Source organism: Clinocottus analis, unplaced genomic scaffold (assembly GCF_023055335.1).
Source record: "Clinocottus analis isolate CAN_PGR_092001 unplaced genomic scaffold, fCliAna1.0.p SCAF_5, whole genome shotgun sequence".
NCBI lineage: Eukaryota > Metazoa > Chordata > Actinopteri > Perciformes > Cottidae > Clinocottus > Clinocottus analis.
The window spans coordinates 15,806,900-15,826,860 of NW_027176207.1; the positions used below are offsets into that span (position 1 = coordinate 15,806,900).

At 40.9% G+C, this 19,961-nt stretch overlaps 1 protein-coding gene across 1 annotated transcript in view; it reads right to left on the bottom strand.

The window, feature by feature from the left end:
• Positions 1 to 19,961, bottom strand: part of stk10 (serine/threonine kinase 10) — a 37,275-nt gene that overhangs the window by 4,926 nt on the left and 12,388 nt on the right. Inside the window, exons 3-12 of the mRNA XM_068600999.1 lie at positions 16,331 to 16,379; positions 15,357 to 15,506; positions 13,030 to 13,102; positions 11,387 to 11,581; positions 10,701 to 10,782; positions 6,449 to 6,583; positions 3,972 to 4,310; positions 3,373 to 3,888; positions 849 to 973; positions 33 to 156 (exon numbers count right to left, since the gene is read on the bottom strand). Of these exons, the coding sequence (XP_068457100.1) occupies positions 33 to 156; positions 849 to 973; positions 3,373 to 3,888; positions 3,972 to 4,310; positions 6,449 to 6,583; positions 10,701 to 10,782; positions 11,387 to 11,581; positions 13,030 to 13,102; positions 15,357 to 15,506; positions 16,331 to 16,379 (1,788 nt within the window). The remainder of the gene's footprint in view (positions 1 to 32; positions 157 to 848; positions 974 to 3,372; positions 3,889 to 3,971; positions 4,311 to 6,448; positions 6,584 to 10,700; positions 10,783 to 11,386; positions 11,582 to 13,029; positions 13,103 to 15,356; positions 15,507 to 16,330; positions 16,380 to 19,961) is intronic.

A 19,961-nucleotide genomic window follows, 5' to 3' on the forward strand; every position in this document is an offset into this window, starting at 1 on the left:
TTTCTATAAACAGAAAATGAACTGTGACTCACGTTCAGCTCCTGGTCAAAACGTCTCTGCATTTGTTCTCTCTGCGTCTCCAGTTTGGCATTCAGACCCGCCTGAGCACGCTGCTCCTCCTTCTGCAGCAAACGGAGCTCACGCAGTTCTTGACGTCTTAACACACACAAACACATAGACTCTTACTTTAACACGTATACAACTTTAATTTATGGGTTTAACAACTTCTCAGACAATAGTAGGCAGTTAATAATAGTTAACACTGGTACTTTTAATTGTTTTTTGAAGGGCTAATGTCAGAAAAGTTTGTTTTTTTCTGTCAGCCACCGAAGGGGCATGTCAGTCTCCTTGAGTGGGAGCTGTGGTCAAACATGCAATGCCATGTTCCTACCACTAGATGGCATGAGTTGTGCACTTTGAGCTCCTGATGCCTTCAAAGGGCAGTGCAATGTGTTCAAGACTCATGTAACTCTACAAATTGTTCATTAAAAATAAACAATAAAAAAATCCAGTAAAGGTTGCAACAATTATACATCTGTATCTTCCCACAGATCTAAAAGTAACTTCAGATGCATTGTATTTTCCTTTCCATCCATAGACTTTATAGAAACGAGACCAGCAACAAAATGAGTATTTTTCCATCACAATTTGGGTATTTTTAAACTAAAATTTTAAAGGGCTAAAGCCCAAGAGGATTCCTAAAATATGCGTAGTACAAAGCAACATCCAGAAGGGCAGATATCACTGAAAAAGACTTTGCTGTGAGCGGAGGAGTAAACAGACCACTGAGCTCATTGGTGTCATTCACAGAGAATGCAAAACAGAAACTGATTATGTGATTCACATACCTCAGGAATCTCATCTCCTCATCTTTCTTCTCATCATCCTTGATGATCTTGGAGGTGGTCACGCTCACCTCCACGCCGTCAATAACAAACTTCCTGGTTCGCTTCAGAGTCTTACTTGAGAAGTCCTGAGAGGCAGACAGACGGGATCAAAAGGTCAAACAAAAAGGACGACATTACACTAAATCAGACCTTAAGTACAAGGCAAATATTTGTTTGCGCTGAGAAACATGCATCATTACATATGAGCTTGAGTGTGCACTGAAACTCATTATTGTCGTAGTTTAGATTTTTTTTTAAACGTGCCGGGGGTCAAAGCGTTATTCCTACATTCAGATCTTATTTAGAATGTTCAAACTTAAGCCCAGACATTCACATGAAGCAATTCATCATATGTCCAGCATCTCATCCCGGGAGCCACAAAAAGCTTTTTTCCACATATGCAGTAGTAACCCCACCGAGACCCGTTAACAGCTTTGATGTTTAAAAGTACCCCTTTAAATATGTGCTTTTGTGACTCCCAATGTAGCCTTTTATGTCGCAGAAGGAAAGGCAGCTGTGTGCGTTAGCGTGCTGACAAAACACTGATGTTCCTGTTGATCTGGTTCTCCTGCAACAAGCAGTGAGATGCTCCCTCTGTCACTGTAAAGAGGAGTGCCATGCAGGAAGTAAACATGACACAATGTGGCTTGGCTTCTTCAGCCCTTCACGACAATGCTGGCTGAAGGTCTACTTCGTCTAAAGTTAATTTGGTGGCTTTTCAAATCAACCGTTTAAACAATGTTCCTCGTTACTAGAACAGGCACATTTTGGAGACTTAAAACAAACAAATCAATCCATTTGGGATATTAGCCTTTGCTTTGGTAACAAAGTAAAAGGTTCAAATAAGAAACTCAAGTATAAGTTAGAGCCAGCTATCACAGGCTAATCCAGCACTGTCTTGATACATAAGACTTTAAATGTTTAATATGAGTGTTAGAGTGTGAAACACTTTATAGTTGAATAGAAGACCATTGTTAAGACTAACAAAGCACACGTGTCCCCTATCTATCTTTAAATCAGCCTCTTTGGGCAATATTTAAAAGACTGATATGGCCGGGTTTACTCCGCAAACATCGGGTAGCTCAAACCCTGGTGGTTGTCATTTCCTGGTTTATGAATAGTTGTCTTAAGAAGAGGAGGAGGAGGAAACTGAACCAAAATGCGGCAATTCATTTGGTTTGTGCATACCGTTGTCCACTCTGACAAAGCTTCCAAATTAACCATCTACAGCTGAGCAAATAGACGACACATGAGGTCGTTGTCATGAATGACAGCTACCGGATGCTACTTCTGCACTGTTGCATCCCTTTCTCCATAACTGACACTTTTACAATAGCAATACATCTATGTCGTTGCATGTTTAACTGTGTTATTATGTACACACCGATACTACAATCAGAGCACATACGGGTCATTGTGTAGCTCAGCTTTGGTTGCGATAAAGGCTGTAATGTTATTCACTAAAACACACGCATCTCTTGCGCACACCAAGGAATTCATGAGCACGTCGCGCACACACTGATGCTCTCACAGAAACACATGTGCCCTCCTGTCCAAAAAGCAAAAAAGTAGGAAAATCTGTTCACTTTCCAAACAAGCTGCTGCCAAATAATCTCTTCTGGAAAAACTTAACGTGCCACAACCGGACACGACTCCACGCGCAGTCAATAGGATTTCAATTGCAGTCGCTCCATAAGCCTCCAGAAGCAGCAGAGTGACAATGAGCTGCATAGAAACTGCCATTCACCCTGGTGAATACTGGACTGTGCCCACACAAAGGGCACTGTTGGTCCCGATGAATGCAAAATGTGGCATATTTTGCTTCAAACAGTCTGGGTGATAAATGATGAAATGGTCTCTCTCTTTCCATCTTTCTAAACTCACTGGGTCGTGACGAGTACCAATTTTGTGATCATTATGTCTATGGATTGCGAAAGTTCCCTTTTTTTATTGGTTTGTGTCAAATATGCATTGTCATGATGTGTTTACAATGACAATTGACATTTTGGAGATTTGGTTTTCACCCTTCACAGTTATTTTAATAAATTAAAAATTCAATAATTCAGCCCAGACTCGACACATAAATCAATATGCAGCATGAACTGTAACCAATCAAAACATAAATAGGCATCTAAGAGCTAGTATCTTTCTGCACAGCCTCCCTAAATGCAATGGGTAGTGCACGCCTGATGGAAGACAGGCGGTCCTCTGTCTCAGATGGTTAACACCCACACACCCTAAACACAACACAATGCAGTTTCAGTTCCTCTGTGGGTGCAGAGAATTTTTTTTTTCCAAGGAGGGGTTTCCCTGCAGAGGCAGGGAGCTGGCTCTTTTACACTTTAAAAGTTGGCTATTTCTCCTCAAAGACGTGTTTTCTGTCGACACATTTGAACGAATAAAGGTTTATTCATCTTGACATTTAACTAAGGAGACCAAAGGAATATTCACGCAGGACAGAACAGGTTGACTCGAATTGACTCACCCTCGCTGACATTGACATGGACTCCTTGTTGATCGACATGTCCATGCTCTCCGATACCATGCTGCCCGAATAAGAGTACCGTTTTTTAATAATCCCTCCAGCGATATAAGGCGAGGCACCTTCTGCATTTCCTCCCTTTGATTTCCGCATTGGTTGGGCTACCGTTGGGCTACCGTTTGACTCAGAACGATGCCTCGGCACTGGGGTCGGAGCAGAGGAGGGCGCCGGAGTGGCTGTAGTGGAGGCAGTGGGACTTGGGTCGGGAGTCTGGTCGGGAGTCGGGTCCGGAGTCGGGTCCGGAGTCTGGTCGGGAGTCGGGTCCGGAGTCGGGTCCGGAGTCGGGTCCGGAGTCGGAAAGCCTCCGTTGGCCACAGCTTTGCTCTCCTCCTCGGGCACCTGGATTGTGGGTAGCTCTGGGTCTGTTGAGTCTATGATGATGTCAACATGTTCCTCAGATGCATTCGGCTGGAGAGAGAGAGCTGGTGGCTGTTCAGTCTCGGGGGTCTCCACAGCAACCTTGAAATTCATTTTAGTATTATTATTGAATACACCACAGTCAATACATTTGTATTTTCTGAATCTAAAACTTGTAAGAGCACCTTTTCCTCCGATGTGGGGGTACTCTTCCCATCCTCAATTCCCGAATCGGAGTTGGAGGTCTTGGTTGAGGCCTCACTCTCAGACTCAAGAATGACTTCATCAGGCAGTTTGTCATCCAACTCTTCTGAAACCTTCGGAGGGAGGTTCAGCCGTGGAAGGGGAACAGGGACTACCAAGACGGGGCCTGGCTGCTCCTCCGTTGGTGGATCTACCTCAGGCTCCTTCTTAGGGAGAGGTATTAGAGTGGTTGGGGAGGTCGTGGTGGGGCTTGGTGTGCCCAAAGACTGGTCTCCTTCCAAACTGGTCTGACTGGTCTGGCATGGTTCCTTTCCTGGAGACTTAAGGAATGAGAAGAGAAAGGAGAAGAGAATTGTTATTATGCAATCATGCGACAAAATGTTTGATCTTCTAAGTCATTCTTGTGTCAAATCAAATATTTAGGTCCAACTGAAATCGTACTTAGTCATCCTTTATTGTCATAAGAAATACAAACATGTTTTAAATGAAAAGGATAAAAAAAAGTTTCTTATTTCCTGGGAACTTCAGCTGCTGGCTCAACATCGAACATGCTTATCGTTACTGTTCTACGCAAGTTTAATATAGGCTTCCATCCACATAAATAATCCCTCTCAAAATTGAACATAGGCCAGCAGCTACATACTGTAGCAGACCATTTCATTTGGACGTTAACATTTTGAATGTTAATGGGAAAAGTATTTTCCCCTCCCGCCTCCTGGGAAGTAACCTGAACCTTTGCTTTTGTAGGAATGCCATCTTTCCTGTTTGGACTGATTCTTATCGCACTAAAGCTAAGATGGCTATCTAACCTATAATATGTACACACATAATCAGAGGTGTGCCTGTGTAAACCATGTCTGAAAACCAAGTGTTTTTAAAGCAGTGGATAATCCAATTGAATAACCAATTGAATAAAACATCACATATTAGAAGCAGCCTTCAGACAAGTACAACAGTCTATAAGCCATCGATGAAGATCAAAAAGAACAATCTTAAACTATCAAAGAATACATGAATAATAAAATGATTGACTAATACGCCATAAAACCTCAGCAACCAGAAGGGAAAAGAACAGTAATTCTACAGTAATTATTTTAATTCTCGGAAATAGCCAATTTTCACAATTTTGAATCTAATTACAGGAGGCTCCAGGCATGCCTTAGAGTTGAACATATGGGACCTCTATGGTCTGTCATTGTAAACACCATTGAACACAAGCCATTTCAGAATGATGTGCACAGCGATCAAACGGAGCGATCCCACTTCTCAAAAATACCTCTCTGCTGTCTTCCGCCCAGAGGGAAACAATACCATCAGACATCTTTATGGTTGGATTGAGCCTTTCTTATGTCTCAGCAAACATTGCTGTCTGGCCGTGTACGATATATAGGAAGAGATAAGCGGACAGATAAGCGTTTGGCTGAGTTATATTTTGGTCAAATGAACACAGGCCATTTTTTTTATTCATAATTTTCAGACCGAGAGGGCCCAGTAGTAATTAAACATAAAGTAGTAAACATTGTTTTGCTTGACCTCAAAAACAGTTTGACCAGCAAAGTTTAAAAAGAGCAGTCATTTTCTATTTTCTTGAACTGTACTGTCGCAGCACTGGTGCCAAGTTACTCACCTAAATAAATGTGGATGTCATCACACTAACTGTTGACATTAGGGAGGGAGGAATAATTGGGCAAACATTAACTTTTGTGGAGAGAAAAACATCCACAGACTCATTTGTCTGGTAACCGCTTCCTGTTAGAATGAGTATTTTTAGGGTCTTCTATCGCTGTGTGTCCCTGTGGTAAAGCAAACTGTCTTTTTTTTCTTTTTAACAAAGTACAGCAACAGAACAATGTGGAACCTTAGAAAATTCCCTCCATCAGGGCTTGTGACGTGACAGTGTTTCTATAGAGGGGCGAGGACGAAAGGCAGCACCTATTTTTAAACGCGGGTGTGGGTGAATGCCAGGTTTCTGTTCCGTTGTTTGTGCTGGGGGCCTGAGGTAAACTGCACTCTTACACGACTGTGTGTCACGACTGTGTCACTTTCTAGTCTTATGCCTTCTGTGGATTTATGGATGACTTCAGTCGTTTGGCAGGAAGGCCATGTTTACCACAAAATGCTGTTCAAAGTAGTCAACAAGCAAATACTTCCAAAGCAGGGGAAGTGTCTGGTTATATACAACATATGCATTTTGTGTATGGTTGCATGTGCAGGTAAATGTATAACTTTGCGTGATTAGGTGCATGAGTTTCAGCGACGCTGACGCGTCTGATTTTTTTTTTTGTAAACTCAAATCACACAAGTTACTGTCCCACTATTGACCCTGTAAATGTGGATCACGTGCACTCTTATAACCCGACCTCTGGACCGCCCAGTCTCCTTTTGGAAACAAACAATGATGAAGAAGAAAGTGACTTGGACAGAAAAGAAGAAAACAGAAAAAGTCTAGGTTTGGTACCACAGTGAGCTCCATGGCGTCGTCCTCCTCTCCTTCCTCCCTATTGTCCTCTATTTCCTCCATGACTTCAGCCTTGGCCTCGGCCACCAGCTCCCGCAGCGGACGGTTGGTCGTCACCGATTTCACAAAAGGGTGCTGTGGATATGGGACAGAGGTGAGATGGTTCAGTAATTATCAGTTAAATTCCACAGTGCCCCCTTTCATTTCATTTTATGCATCGAGTGCTGAGCATAAATCGGCTTTTAAAACGCCTCAACAAGAGGAAAAAAGTAAAAGGCCGGATGTGAATAAAAGATAAACACTAACAACCATAAAACATTTTTAGCTGAGGGCTAAATAAACACATTTTCGTTGCATCTGAATATCATTAGACCATGAGACTATTGCTCAAGGGATGCTGCCAGTACTAATCTGTTAATAACAAAGTAGCAATTTGATAAGGAAAATATGAAGGTAGGCTCCAGAAATAAATCAAATTCTGCTGAAACAGTTAGATGCATAAACTTGCTCATGGGGCTGCGAGACACAACCGGCATAAGAAGCAAGGCTATAGGAGACTTTCACTGCAGGGGAAACTATATCTGCCACCTGCCGGTTCCTGAACTGCCACAACAATAGTGGTTCTACAATACAACTCTCTCTTTAAAAGGCACACTGATGAAGCACTGCTACAGCCAACATCATCCTTCAACGCAGGCCATCTTTACTTCTCCAGCTGCTAAAGAGAAATTGTGTGTTTTGCCAGAGTGCCAATGGGGCACTAATAAGCTGAGTGCAAGGAGAATAAAATACTAAATTAAAAGTTGAGTGGGCCCGCAGATCAATTATTCACATGCTTTGCACTACCGTGTAATTTAATTTGAACAGCTGACAAAGGGAAAAGGCGACTGGTGGTGCTGGACCATGAAGTGTGCATAAGTCGGGGTGCGTTCGCTCATTTATTGAGCAAAGTTGTTTTTCTGCAGGGGCTTGTCCTCGAGGACTGCATTAGGCTTTAGCTTGTAACTTCTCTAATGACTTACAACTGCCTGCTATTTTATGATGAGTCAGGTCAAACCAATTATTACACTGCAGTGGGAATATTAATGTGTGTATAAGAGTACATACGCACACAACCAGATTTTGATAGCAAATATTCAAATGAAATGTAAGTTTCGTCCTTGTAAAAAAAAAGAAAGCATATAATTGGATTTTAAAGATGTATAAATAATTCCCACCCTGCCTTTCTTATTTGATATGGAAGAATAATTTTATGATCGAGTATCAAAAACAAGCTTTGCAACTGATGTAGAGGGGAGCCACATCGGTTTATTCAAGACAGTTGAATAGAATCAAACTCCAACAACCAGCCCACCACTTCAAGAGTACACATCAACATGCTGCGAGATCAGCCATCGGTTAACTCTTAAAGTCATACAACCATTTGCAGCTGCACTGAACGCTTCAATAACACTCAGAAGATGTTGAGTTTGTGATGCTTAGATGAGTGTTGGGGTGTGTGAGTGAGTGTGAGGGTAAACATAATTAAATAAGGTCTAAATAAATAAAGCACAGGCCGTCTATTTGAGCGCTGCCTCAAGTATTTCAACAGTACAATGGTGTCTTTAAGGACTTTCTTAGGCTAGAGGTTAAGACTCTTCAAAGTTGAAACAGACTCAAGGACCAACATTAGATGAGAAAAAGCTTATTGGAAAGATGCAGTTTGAGAAAAAAAACTGTTGAGCGAGAAGCCATTTAACAACAGACATCGTGATGCTGGTCACTGGACATTTATGAGTAACACTCATCTATTTATCATTATATATAAAAAACAAGAGAACAGTAAATTATTTCCCGGATTATTAAAGTTAAAAAAAGAAAAGTCCAGTATCCACTGATCAAAGCCTACACTGTTTAGTAAAACAAATGACTTTCCCCTCAGGTACCATTAGAAAACCCACAGTAGTTTGAGATTTCAGCCTCCAACCGTTTATAGTAACAAGTGAACTCAGACCTCCCATGCTCAAGCTAAACACAGCTTCCTTAAGACATACCAAAAAGATGGCAAACGGTGTGATATTTATGCCCTGTGAAATATAGCTTTGTTTTCTTTACTGACATTATGGATTAAGATGTGGCTCAGTGGAGCCTGTGTTCTCTCTTTTAGGTTTCACATTGCTTTTGGACCCACAGAGGCCTGTGATTTTGGGTCTTACATGCTCGGCTAGGCGTGAAAAGGTTAAATGTGAACAATATGGCCCATTAGGGGACCAGAGAAAGGGGCTGCATGAAGGCAGAATTACCTGTGAGTGTTTGTGCAGTTAAACGTCTGTTTTTGTGAGGATACATTTTACTTTTGGACCCTGAGTGAGCACATTTTGGGGAAAGTTAGGGCATGCTGGTTCATAAAGGGTGGTAAGAAGTTAAGACTCGCTTTTAGGGTTATAATTAGGTTATGTTTGGGGCAAGATCTGATTAGACAAGTAGTCATTTAAATCTCTCTGAATAAAACTGACTTGACTTTTATTTGCCCAGATTTTGAAATATCAGTGAAAAAAAATCCCCTGCTCCTCATAATGCACAAACCTCACAAAAAGGAGTTATAAAGGTATATCTTCTATGATTTTTAAGCATGGGAGATGATGATATCTTTTGAAACTATAAATCACTTAAAATACATGCAAGATGTCTATTCAGGCTAGACTTGAGATGACATCAAGAAGAAGGAGTACAAATTGAATGGGAATCAAATCGGCGGGCCGACCTACGATAACCAACTTCCTGTTGTTTTTAACAGTCAGTCAACCTGTCCCTTTCACCTCACATCCTCCAACACTCTCCTGCACCCCCCCTGGAGAAGTGTGTCAGATACTCCCGCCATACAGGCATGCGGTAATCAGAAAAGCATCCAATATGATACATGAATGGAAATTACTCTGAAAAAAACACTGTAGAAAATCCTGGCCATGAGAAACTACGTGGGAGGAGAAGCTATAATCAGTGTAATGAATACAAGTCATCCAGATGGCCTCCCGCCAGCGACGCAGCCACAGAGACTAATACTATGTCATGTTGTATACATTTTTTTAACAAGCACACATGCAGGACATGCAAATCTGTTTCAAACGGATACCATCATAGAAACCCGTGATGACAAAGACTTTATACATTTTCTTCTTTTACTTCCTCTCTTCTCAGCTGTGCACATCTTAGAGTTTAACACCTACACTCCTTTAATATGATCCATTCTAATCCTCATGTTCACTTCCTGCACTACATCTGTTTTTCATATCCATACACTCAGACAAATAACAAAGTCTGACCTAACACTTGTCACATAGACTGATGGTTACTTCCAGTGAATGGAATTGAATGCCATCATAGCAAAACCATCTACAGTAAATACTATTTGACAGCCGTTGGGTGCAGCAGGCATGATAAACATCTAAAACCTCCAGCACGGCACCAAAAAACTGACCACACCCGTCTCTTCCCCCCCCCCAACCCACACCCACACCCACTGGAGAGCAAATGCAAAATTCCCAGTGGGCCCGGGTCTAGGATTTTCATCTCTGCCTCTCTCTAATTTGCCAGAGGTGGCGAGCTCAGTGTACTCCAGACATACTACTGGCTGAGGTTGGGAATGTAAATAGCTGGCATTCCCTCAGCTGTGGGACATAGACAGGAAACTGTGGCTCTGAATTTTAATAGACACTCTGCTCGTGCTTTAATCCACACCCTGTTCACTTTTTCGCAAATTTTTCTTGCTCCGGACTTGGAAAAACCTTTTGTCAGAATTCATCCTCAGATATTATGCTTTACCGTCATCAGCCTTTCATTAAAGATATCCAAGCATTCCTAATTCTTTGGCACAATAACCTCCATTGTCCTTCAGATGAAGATGTTTTAACCAGTGTTCTTCAAAAGTAATTAATAATTATGGTCCTGAATGTTAACTTCCCGTTCTTCAGCATTTTTTTTTAAGCTTTGTTCTTTCGCTTGACTTTTTATACCATCCTTCTCCTTCTCTCCTCCTTCTGTCCTCACTCTTGTACACCACCTTCCATACCCCTCCCACTCGCATGCCAGTGCCCTCCACGGCTCATTCCCCTGGCATAGATCACTCCATTCAGGTCTTAATATAGAAGATTAAAAAGGCCCTGTATATGTGTGTGTCAGTGCAAGATAAGGACCGTGCAAGGACAATGGTCCATCATATATCAAAGTGCAGCATTTGTGCTGGGTTATGAGTGCAAATTGCATCAGGGCCTACCTCTGCGAGTTGTGCTACAGTCGGACGAGTCTCTGGGTTTTTGTCCAAAGCTTTCTTCAGGAAATCTTTAAACTCCTGTGACCTTTGAGTGAATATAAGACAAACATATTAATCAAAAACAAGAAGTATGAAGGAGGCACAGGAAAAGGGATGAAGAAATATCTACAACATAACAAAACATTTTAACAAAAGTTATTGCAGACATGTGATGTTGGTACATGTGGGTCATTTTAGTGCACAGCTGTGCTTTGTAAAAGAAAGCATTCAAGAGAAATGATGAGTAGGCTCCCCATCCCTTTCAGCAACTGATTTTTGCAGCACTAAATTTGCTGCTTTCGAACATTCAGACTACTTTGGCACTCGCTTAAATCCAGAGTAGTTGCGATAGTTGTGGAAATGGCTAAATGGGCTGCAGGCAGGGAGGGGGAGGACAATGTGATAGAGTGTCTAAAGTACAGGACACAGAATGTGCAAAAATGTGTGAGTAGGATGAAAAAGATGCTGTAAAATCTAGAAAAAAAATAAAAGCCCTGGTCCACGTGTTATAATCTATGCCTATATCTTTATTTTACTCAAATTTCCTGGTTAAAATATTCCCATTTACTCTTCACAATTTGCATGTATTATATGATGCACTTACTGACAAATGTACAGCTAGTTCAGATTTATTTTCAATGGATGCTTACCATTTTTGCGGCTGCTCCAGGGTGGGAGGCTCTGACTTGGCGATCTTCAACAGCACCCTCATGGGGTTGAGCTCATGGTGCGGGGGCTCAATCTGGGCGAGCTCAATCAGAGTGATTCCTAGAGACCAGACATCAGCCTTGTAGTCGTATGGAGCATCCTTCATGGTCTCACACATTACCACCTCTGGGGCCATCCTGAGATAGAGACGTTTAATATTATTATTATACTAAACATTGGAATAATTTACATTGTGTAGGACACTGAAACCTTAATTTAACTTGAAGGCTAACAAGTAAAATTATTAACACATTTGTCTTTAAAACATGCCTAATAGGAATAATCCAGCTATAGAGGCAAGTTTTCTCCACGAGTATGTGCCATTTAGTATATAATTAACTTGTGTGTGTTAATGTTTGTATGCATACAATATACAGTATGTAACATGTCTGGGTGAAATGTGTTTACAAGAGGGTATTAAAAAGTGAAGCAGACATATTTGTTCTGAGGAAAATGGGCAAACATCAATATGCCATGATATCAAATAAACGTGGGATTACTGAACTTTAGAGGGAGGTCATAGGTCTTACATACAAGCAGAAACTGCAACGCATCAAGTGCTAGAACTAATAAGTAACTTGTTAAGGTTTTAACTATCATGTTGTAAAAATCTGTTTTGGCCTAATCAAAACAGCAAGTCATGTAAAATAACAGTCCCAACATGATCCAATAATTTCATAATATAAAGATACAACTTCGCTATTTACAATATTTTTATCTGAGCGACAGCGAGTGACCAACAGCTGACTACGTCGGGGGGGATAAGGAGTGGTCCGCCTCTCTCTTCTCTCTCTTATTCACCATTTCGCAGGCGTCAACATCGAGCACACTTCTCCGATCAGCGCGTGTTTGCTGACCAGCTGCAGAATTGCTCTCTAACCCCCGATCTCTTTAATGTTCTCAAGTACAAAGAAACAAATATGCGCTTTTGTTGACTTTACTAAATCAGGGCATTCAAGGGAAAAAGTATCAACAACAAATCTGTCACAAGGCTATGTTCAGGGTTGTACTAAATTATGCCATGTGTGTATTCTTGATAGATGATAATCTGTTTGAGTCAATGTTTAACTGTCTTTATAACTGGGAAAAGAGTGGAACAAGGTCCGCTGCGGTGATTTCAAAGGGAATCTTTCCAATTTGTTCAGGTATAGAGGAGAGAGAAAAACAACATGAAAGCGCTGAGGTGTTGGGTTGAATAGAGTGCTGCAGGAGTACGTCCTAAAAACTGGAAATACGTCAGCATTGGTACGTCAACACAAGCTTAAGAGATTTAAGCAGCCACAACCAGTTTATTTAATGCAAAAATCTTGCACCCTCCAAAAATACGTCATCCCCGCAGCGTTCTGTGTGTGTATATTCAATGTCATACTCTTGGCAGGAAATGTGTTCCCAAAAAGCCATAGACCTCTGCTCATATAGTCAGAGATGTTGCTGTATGGGAAATATATTAGCACATTGCATTTGGAGGATGTTGGATGTGATGAAATGTGATGAAATATCTGAATGAAAAGAACAAAACAGAAGTTTTAATCCATGCATGGCCTTTTTTCCTACGTGGTGCTGTGTAGAGTCATGTTTTACTCACCAGTACGGCGTTCCAATGAAAGAATCTCTTCTTTGTAAGGTTTTGGTGTTTTTCGCGGATACGCCAAAATCAGCTGAAAGAGAAGAGAGACCAGTAAAAAACAAAACAAGATGAGGCGAGATAGTTGAAAGAAGTTCACCGGAACCATTTAAGAGGCCCTCAAAGTAAAACATTATTTTTCTCCCTTTGTAGTTGACAAATGGTTTGTAGATTGTAAAACTGTCATGACATTGAGACACAAAGCCAGAATCACTAAATTTATAGCAAACGAGCTGCCCCCATTTCCTGACAAGACCTTGAGATTAGAGGGGTGTTGTTTTCACTTTGGCTGAACAGGTTTTTTTCTCTGCCAGTACGAATATTACGTGTGGCACGTCCAGGGTTGAGCACTTGGCAGAGGCCTTTCCTCACAAGGAAGCCGGCTGCTGCTTCAATTACAAACTGGCATGTTCTATTACGGGGACTTAAGTGACTGTCTTGGTTTCTGAAGACTACAATTCAAATATCTTTTGGCTTTCCAGTCAAATATATCATTTTAGACTGTCTTTGGATGGAGGAAACATTCTTTCCCTAAAGGTTTAGTCTGCAACAAATAACACTACTGTGGTTATTGCACATTGAAAAAAAAGAATGAGTTCAAACATTAATATCCTGAAGGACGGTCACATATTTAGAAAGCATCATACCAATAAGGGTTGGTCTTATAAACCCGGAAGTCAAATACTCTTCAGTACATTCTGTCAGAAGCAGCTGTAAAACCGGCTGTATCACTGGGTCTGAACTACACCATGTTCACTCGATTAATCACGAAGGGTGTGTCTCTCTAGAAGGATTATTGTGATTATACACAACTATTTCTACCATACACACCTAAAGGCTCCCATAAAGCACCATTCAGTCAAGAAATAAATGAATGCAAAGTAACAGGCTTTTCAGTGGAAAACCTCAACAAACAAGACATCATTTCAGTGATTTGATTTTAATCATTTTAAATTAAAAAAATATTGATTATATTTCAAATCATGAGTATTTTTTTTTAAGTTGCCTGTTTACTGATCTGACTTTGTTATTGATCATTGCACTGATAAAGCAGCATGAACAGTTACAACACGCTGGAAGAACATAGTGTTTAATGCCTTGTATAATAGGTTTAGATGCATTGGCCTCAGGGGCTGATTATTGCAAACTTGTTTGAATTATCTTGATAGGTTTGGGGACTATAAAAGAGTCAGTGCCATAACTTAATGAGTTTAAACAGGCAACTCCCAGTGATTATGTCCTAGGAAGGAATGTAAGACAGTGGAAATAGACTTCAACAAGAGATACAGGTTTAACTCACAGAGCAGACTGGCCATTTTACATTTGTCATTTTAAATTTAAGAGAAAATGCATGAAGACCATAGACCAATGAACCACTTGGTATCAAAATAAACACAAAAAAGCTACCAGTTTTGTAATTAAATCAGGTAATAGTGACTGTACACTGATTATTAGATCATAACCGAGTGCAAAATCACAATGTCAAAGAAAGTAGAACATCATGCAGTCAAAAGAGACTCAAATATTTATGTATTTAGTTAAAAGTCGTTTGTCAGAGTCTCCTTATGTTAGGCCGCCATTTAGACACAATTCTCCCTTTCCTGGAAACTACTCCAATTCAAAAAAAATATGGCCAATGCGTTAGATCCACAACTTCAGCTGTGCAATGCAAAGAATGTGGAGAACACTTCAAAGGGCCTATAAATTAAAATATGCTCCTTAGAATGCAGTTTTCCCTCAAAATGCCCACTTGAGATCCTCCTTTAGCTCTGCAGGAAGGGTACAGGGCCTCTAACTCTGTCTCTTTCTCTCTGTGGGATGTGTGTGCGTGTGTGTGTGGGTGTGTGCGTTCGTGCACGTGTGCGTGCTCAGCCCATATACCTCAGCCACATGCATGTAAGCCAAAGAAATAACAGAAGTTCCAGAGAAAACCTATAATGTGCAACGGGAACATGTGGTTTATCTAAGAATTAGCTCCACTCATCATTTTGACAGTGAAATGGTTTCTTGGTAAATGATGGGATGTTGGAGACAGATTACGCTGACCCTCACAAGTTTGGATGTCATATGTTTAAAGAATTTATTGTTGATTACTCTTTGAACGCACTGCATTGCATTTTTGTGACTTTGCACACCTGTGTACATGTATAAACTTGGATAACTGGCACTTTGTAACACCAAGATGCCTGCACAATAAATAATGGCCAATGCTTTCAAGGAATGCTGAAGTTAAATGTCAACAGTGTACAAGCACCTACAACTAGCAGTATAAGTATCTAGACCCTCACCCAGTTTGATGTCCCCATCCAGCATGAGGAGGATGTTACCAGCCTTCAGGTCTCTGTGGATGATCTTCATTCTGTGGAGGTAATCCAGAGCTTCCAGCATCTCGCGGCAGACCACCTTAATCTGCGGTTCCGTCAGCCCACGATCCAACTCTGATAAGGGCAGGAGAGGCAGAGTCAGGAGATGGAGGGGTTAAATATGTTAGCACAGAGAGAGAGAGAGAGAGAGAGAGAGAGAGAGAGAGAGAGAGAGAGAGAGAGAGAGAGAGAGAGAGAGAGAGAGAGAATGCAAAAGAGAGTTGAGAAAACTTGCTGAGAGGGTTCAAAACCCATTTTGCACACCTCGCAGATTCCCCATTCATTCATTAAGTCTTGAGGGCTGTTGTAGTGTGTGAACTCCACCAAGAGTAAACAGAAACAGGTAAACCTGTAATGATATCACTGAAGTCTCTCAGATAGTGTTGCAGGAGGGGTAATCCCAGATCAGAGAAGCTTTCATACATCCAAGCTCGTCCTGCCCTGCAGACTTTATTCTCCTGTGTCTGTGTTTGCTTAGCTGCAGTGGGGGTACAGACAGTTATGAGGATGTGGATCACCCAGTGAAAACAGACATGGGGTTTTCCCACAGCGGAGGACTTCAATATGTTTGACTGCTTTCTAGGTTGCCCAATGCCAGACTGGGGAAGAACAGACTCGATCATTTTCGGAACGGCCTTTTTTATTAATGCTGATTCTTTACATTTTCCCCTGAAAATAAACATGCCGTGACGCTTCTTACTGGATCTTTAAAACAATTGTGTGGATTGGCAGCACATCATTGACCTTTTATCATGTCTCTCCACTTCCTTAAAGTCACTGCTGAAGGGACGGGCGTGGTCCCGGCACCGCCGCAGGTGTGGAACTCGACTCTCGTGACAGGGAGGAAGATGGAGTGCTTATGAAACACATAAAGAAAGAGCAAAAAGAGAGAGGCCTACCGAGCATTATGGCATCCACAGCGCCTCCGGGGCAGAACTCGATCATGATCTGAGGAATGAAGAGGAGGGAGAGATGAAACTTGACCCAGCTTTATGAATATACAGTACAAACATACAATTGAGAGCTGTTAACTTGGCTTCATGTGCATGTTAACAGGTAGAACAGATCACCAGCAGCACGAATATCAAATAAGCATCTTTTAATATTCCAATACATCTCAATCCATCCCTTTCACTGTTGAGAAAATTCAAAATGTTTTTAAATACTTTAAATACATTATTTGAGAGAGTTTGTGCCTTGAAACATTCAGCCATAAAAGTTTGGCACATTTGAGAGTAATTATGGAAAACCTTAAATAAAGTTTGGCAGTTTAAGGAGCTCAAGTTCATTTATACCGTAAGCATTACACTCTGCCAACGATGATGAGTGCAAACGTTAAACACAAATTGAAAGTGCAACTTCCCCGGTCTATGACTAGTACGAGTTCCTACTATTTTTTTGTTTTTCCCTACATTAGTCAAACACTCTTTGGCATCTGTGCTGAAAGTACAACAATACAAACACTTTGCAAAGTGGACAGCTGGATTGAGACTTAAAGTGTGCGATGAACTGTCGGCACACATTTAAATATCAGTTCTGCAAGTGAAGTAAAAACACACAGAAAGAAAGAAAGATATAAAATATTCTGAGAACACACTCCCTAAATGGTGTCTTGTTGGCAAACAGCAACTTTCAACAATTTCATTTCCTCTCCTTACATAGTCAGCCTCTCTCTGACACGCACACGCCTGTTAGGAAAACCTCTACAAGTTCCATTCTAGAAAAGTGTGACCAAAGAAAATAAAAGCGCCACAGGATTTCATAACTACCCTGTGTAGAGCAGTTGATCTTGATCTTTAGATTCTAAAAAGAAAATCAATTATCTGTGGTGTTTACAGCAAACCTGCTACCTTACGTCATTCCTATTGAACCATCAGAGTCTTGCTTGCTGTGACAATACTGTCAACCTGGTACTGCACAGGGTGCGGAGATTCATGACAAAGAATTATAAAGTACATAGATCTAGATGACATGGCATGCAGCTCTCCAGGTGAAACAATGTTCTTTTGTGAAGTTTGGATTAAAAAAAAACATTAGTGTTACGCTTTGTCACCGGTGATTAAGTACGTTTAATTTCATCCACATCTCTTTAAATGACAGACAGCAGAGAGAGGCTTGTGTTTTACTCGCTCTCCATCACAGCTCCCACCTTTTAAATCTCCTTACTGTATCACAAGGGTCCACCCTCAGTGCTTGGCAAAAAGATATGACTCACATTCTATTACATTTTTAAAGATATGTTATTTATGTTTTATTATCTGCCACAAAAACCATCATCAGTCAGTAGTTCATATAGTTGCCCGTTACTTCACAGTAACAAGATCTGTTTAAATTACCTGGTGTAATTTACCTTGCACTTTGGATTTGTGCAAAAATAGTCAATTTCATTCTTTAAGTTGAAATATAGATTATGAAAACATGTTTAACTATTTCTTCCTGCAGTACTGTTTAAGTACTGATAGAAACAATATAGTTTTAAAGTGCTCCCCAGTGTGAGGTATATTTCATAACAAACCATTTTCATATTCCTGCTCACCGCTCATTTCTAAATCCCCTCTATTTAAAAAAACACCCACTAGGTTAAATGAGTAGTAGCACACTGTACTACCAAACCTAAACAGCTGTAAATTACACTGCTGTGTCTGAAGCAACTGGCTTGTGTTTCTGCAGCCAGAATCTGTCCTTGCCTGAAACAATTCTGGATGACGTGTTGTGCTGCAGGGAAGAATGTGCCCCGACTGGTCAAGCTACATGCAAAACATACCTACTATGGGCTGAACACGCATGCAAGCACACAAGCACAAGCTTTGACTGTCTCACACAAAAACACAGGGCCAGACACCCCCCTCCCAAAAAAATGTGACAAACTGAACCAAATTAGACACAGTCTGCAAAACACAATTGGCTTTAAATTAAACGGAGCAGGCCCTGCTGACTTTGCAGTGTCCACACAATTCACAGCTCTGTACTTCCACAGTGATTTCCCACCTCATTTTGTCAGAAGACGAAAGGATGTAAAATGCCATTTCGAAGCAATGACCTGCTTGGAAACGGCAGTATCGTTCAAGAAGAAAATATGAGCATATAAAATCTGAATCACACAGACACAGTCGACCTTTGTCACTTGAAGAAGATGACAAATGCTTTAGCGATCTGTTTATATGAGGCGGTGCCAAAAAAAAAAAAAAAAAAGGAGGCACATGTTGACTTCTATCAATATGCTTTCCAGTGTCATCAAAAGATCTCCTAGCAACCAGAGCCAGTGACATCATGTTGACCTCACTGTATGCAAATATTGACAAAAAGGTATAACAAAAAGATTTTGTGTCTAAAAAGCACCAAGCAACATTACTGGTTTAATCATTTTAACTTTACACTTTCTAACATGTTCACAGTGCATTTGATGAGTTAAACCACAATAATCCAACGTCCGTCTAAAACAGTGTAGCACACATTTACTGTGATACTACAAAACACTTTTAGACATTTCTGCTGGATTGCTACCCAAAATGACAAACAGAAATGTCTAATTTACTTTTAGTGATAGCCTATAGCTACAAGTCTCTCAGATTTCTTTTTTCCACCTCAATACAATTGAGGCCGGTTGAAGTCGTTTATGGTGCTCCTTAAAGCATGGAAAACATACATTTAAAAAGTTGATGGGTAAAATCTAAATCTATACTACCATTACTCCTGACAATGCTATTACACACATTTTCCATAGAAATAGACCCTGTTAATTCCATTAGAATTTGGGTGGCAGCATAAATCACAGTGAGGATTATCTCAAAAGAAAAACAGACACCATTGAGACAATGTGTTGTTTTGTCACTTGGGTAAACCGACCCTTAAATCAAGCAGGCTTAACTGTGTTTTTAAAGGATGTGTGTAAGTTCACTTCTGTGTTTATAGACTCTTTTTTTCATCCGTTTAACTACTCTCCCTTTTCCTTTTCTCCGTTCATTCTGCTCTGGTGTGCCGATGTCAGCAGTCTTGTCCCCATGTTAAAGGCCTTCTTTTTCTCACGCTGTGGGCCGGGCTGCCTCTGAACGGGAACAAGCAGCACTTCTCTCATCGTCTCTTTCTTTCTTCCTCTATCCCTCTTTTTCTCAGTAGAAAGCAGAATGGGGTGGGTCAGTACTGGAATGCATCATCTTACCCCTGTCCGGTCCACCCAACCTGCGGTTGCTGAGGCCTGACCCGCCAACCACCGGGCTAATAGTTGAGATCCTGAGGCCAGCACACAAACTCAGAGCAATGAAGTGCTGCGCTTGTTCACTTTGTCATGTTTTATATAATTGTGTCCAATTTGGCTTGGAGTCTCTCTACTAACCCAGAAAAGTTGGTTGCTCTTACAGGCTGAATGAGAGATTATATAGAGATTGAGAGTATGTCAGATGAGATTCAACTTTATTGTCATTGCACGTAGTACAAGTACTGTGACAACGAAATGTAGATTGCATCTCTCCGGAGTGCAAAAGAGAAGCAGTTGAGGTGCAGATCTAAAGGAAAAAGGAGACAGTAGTGTCC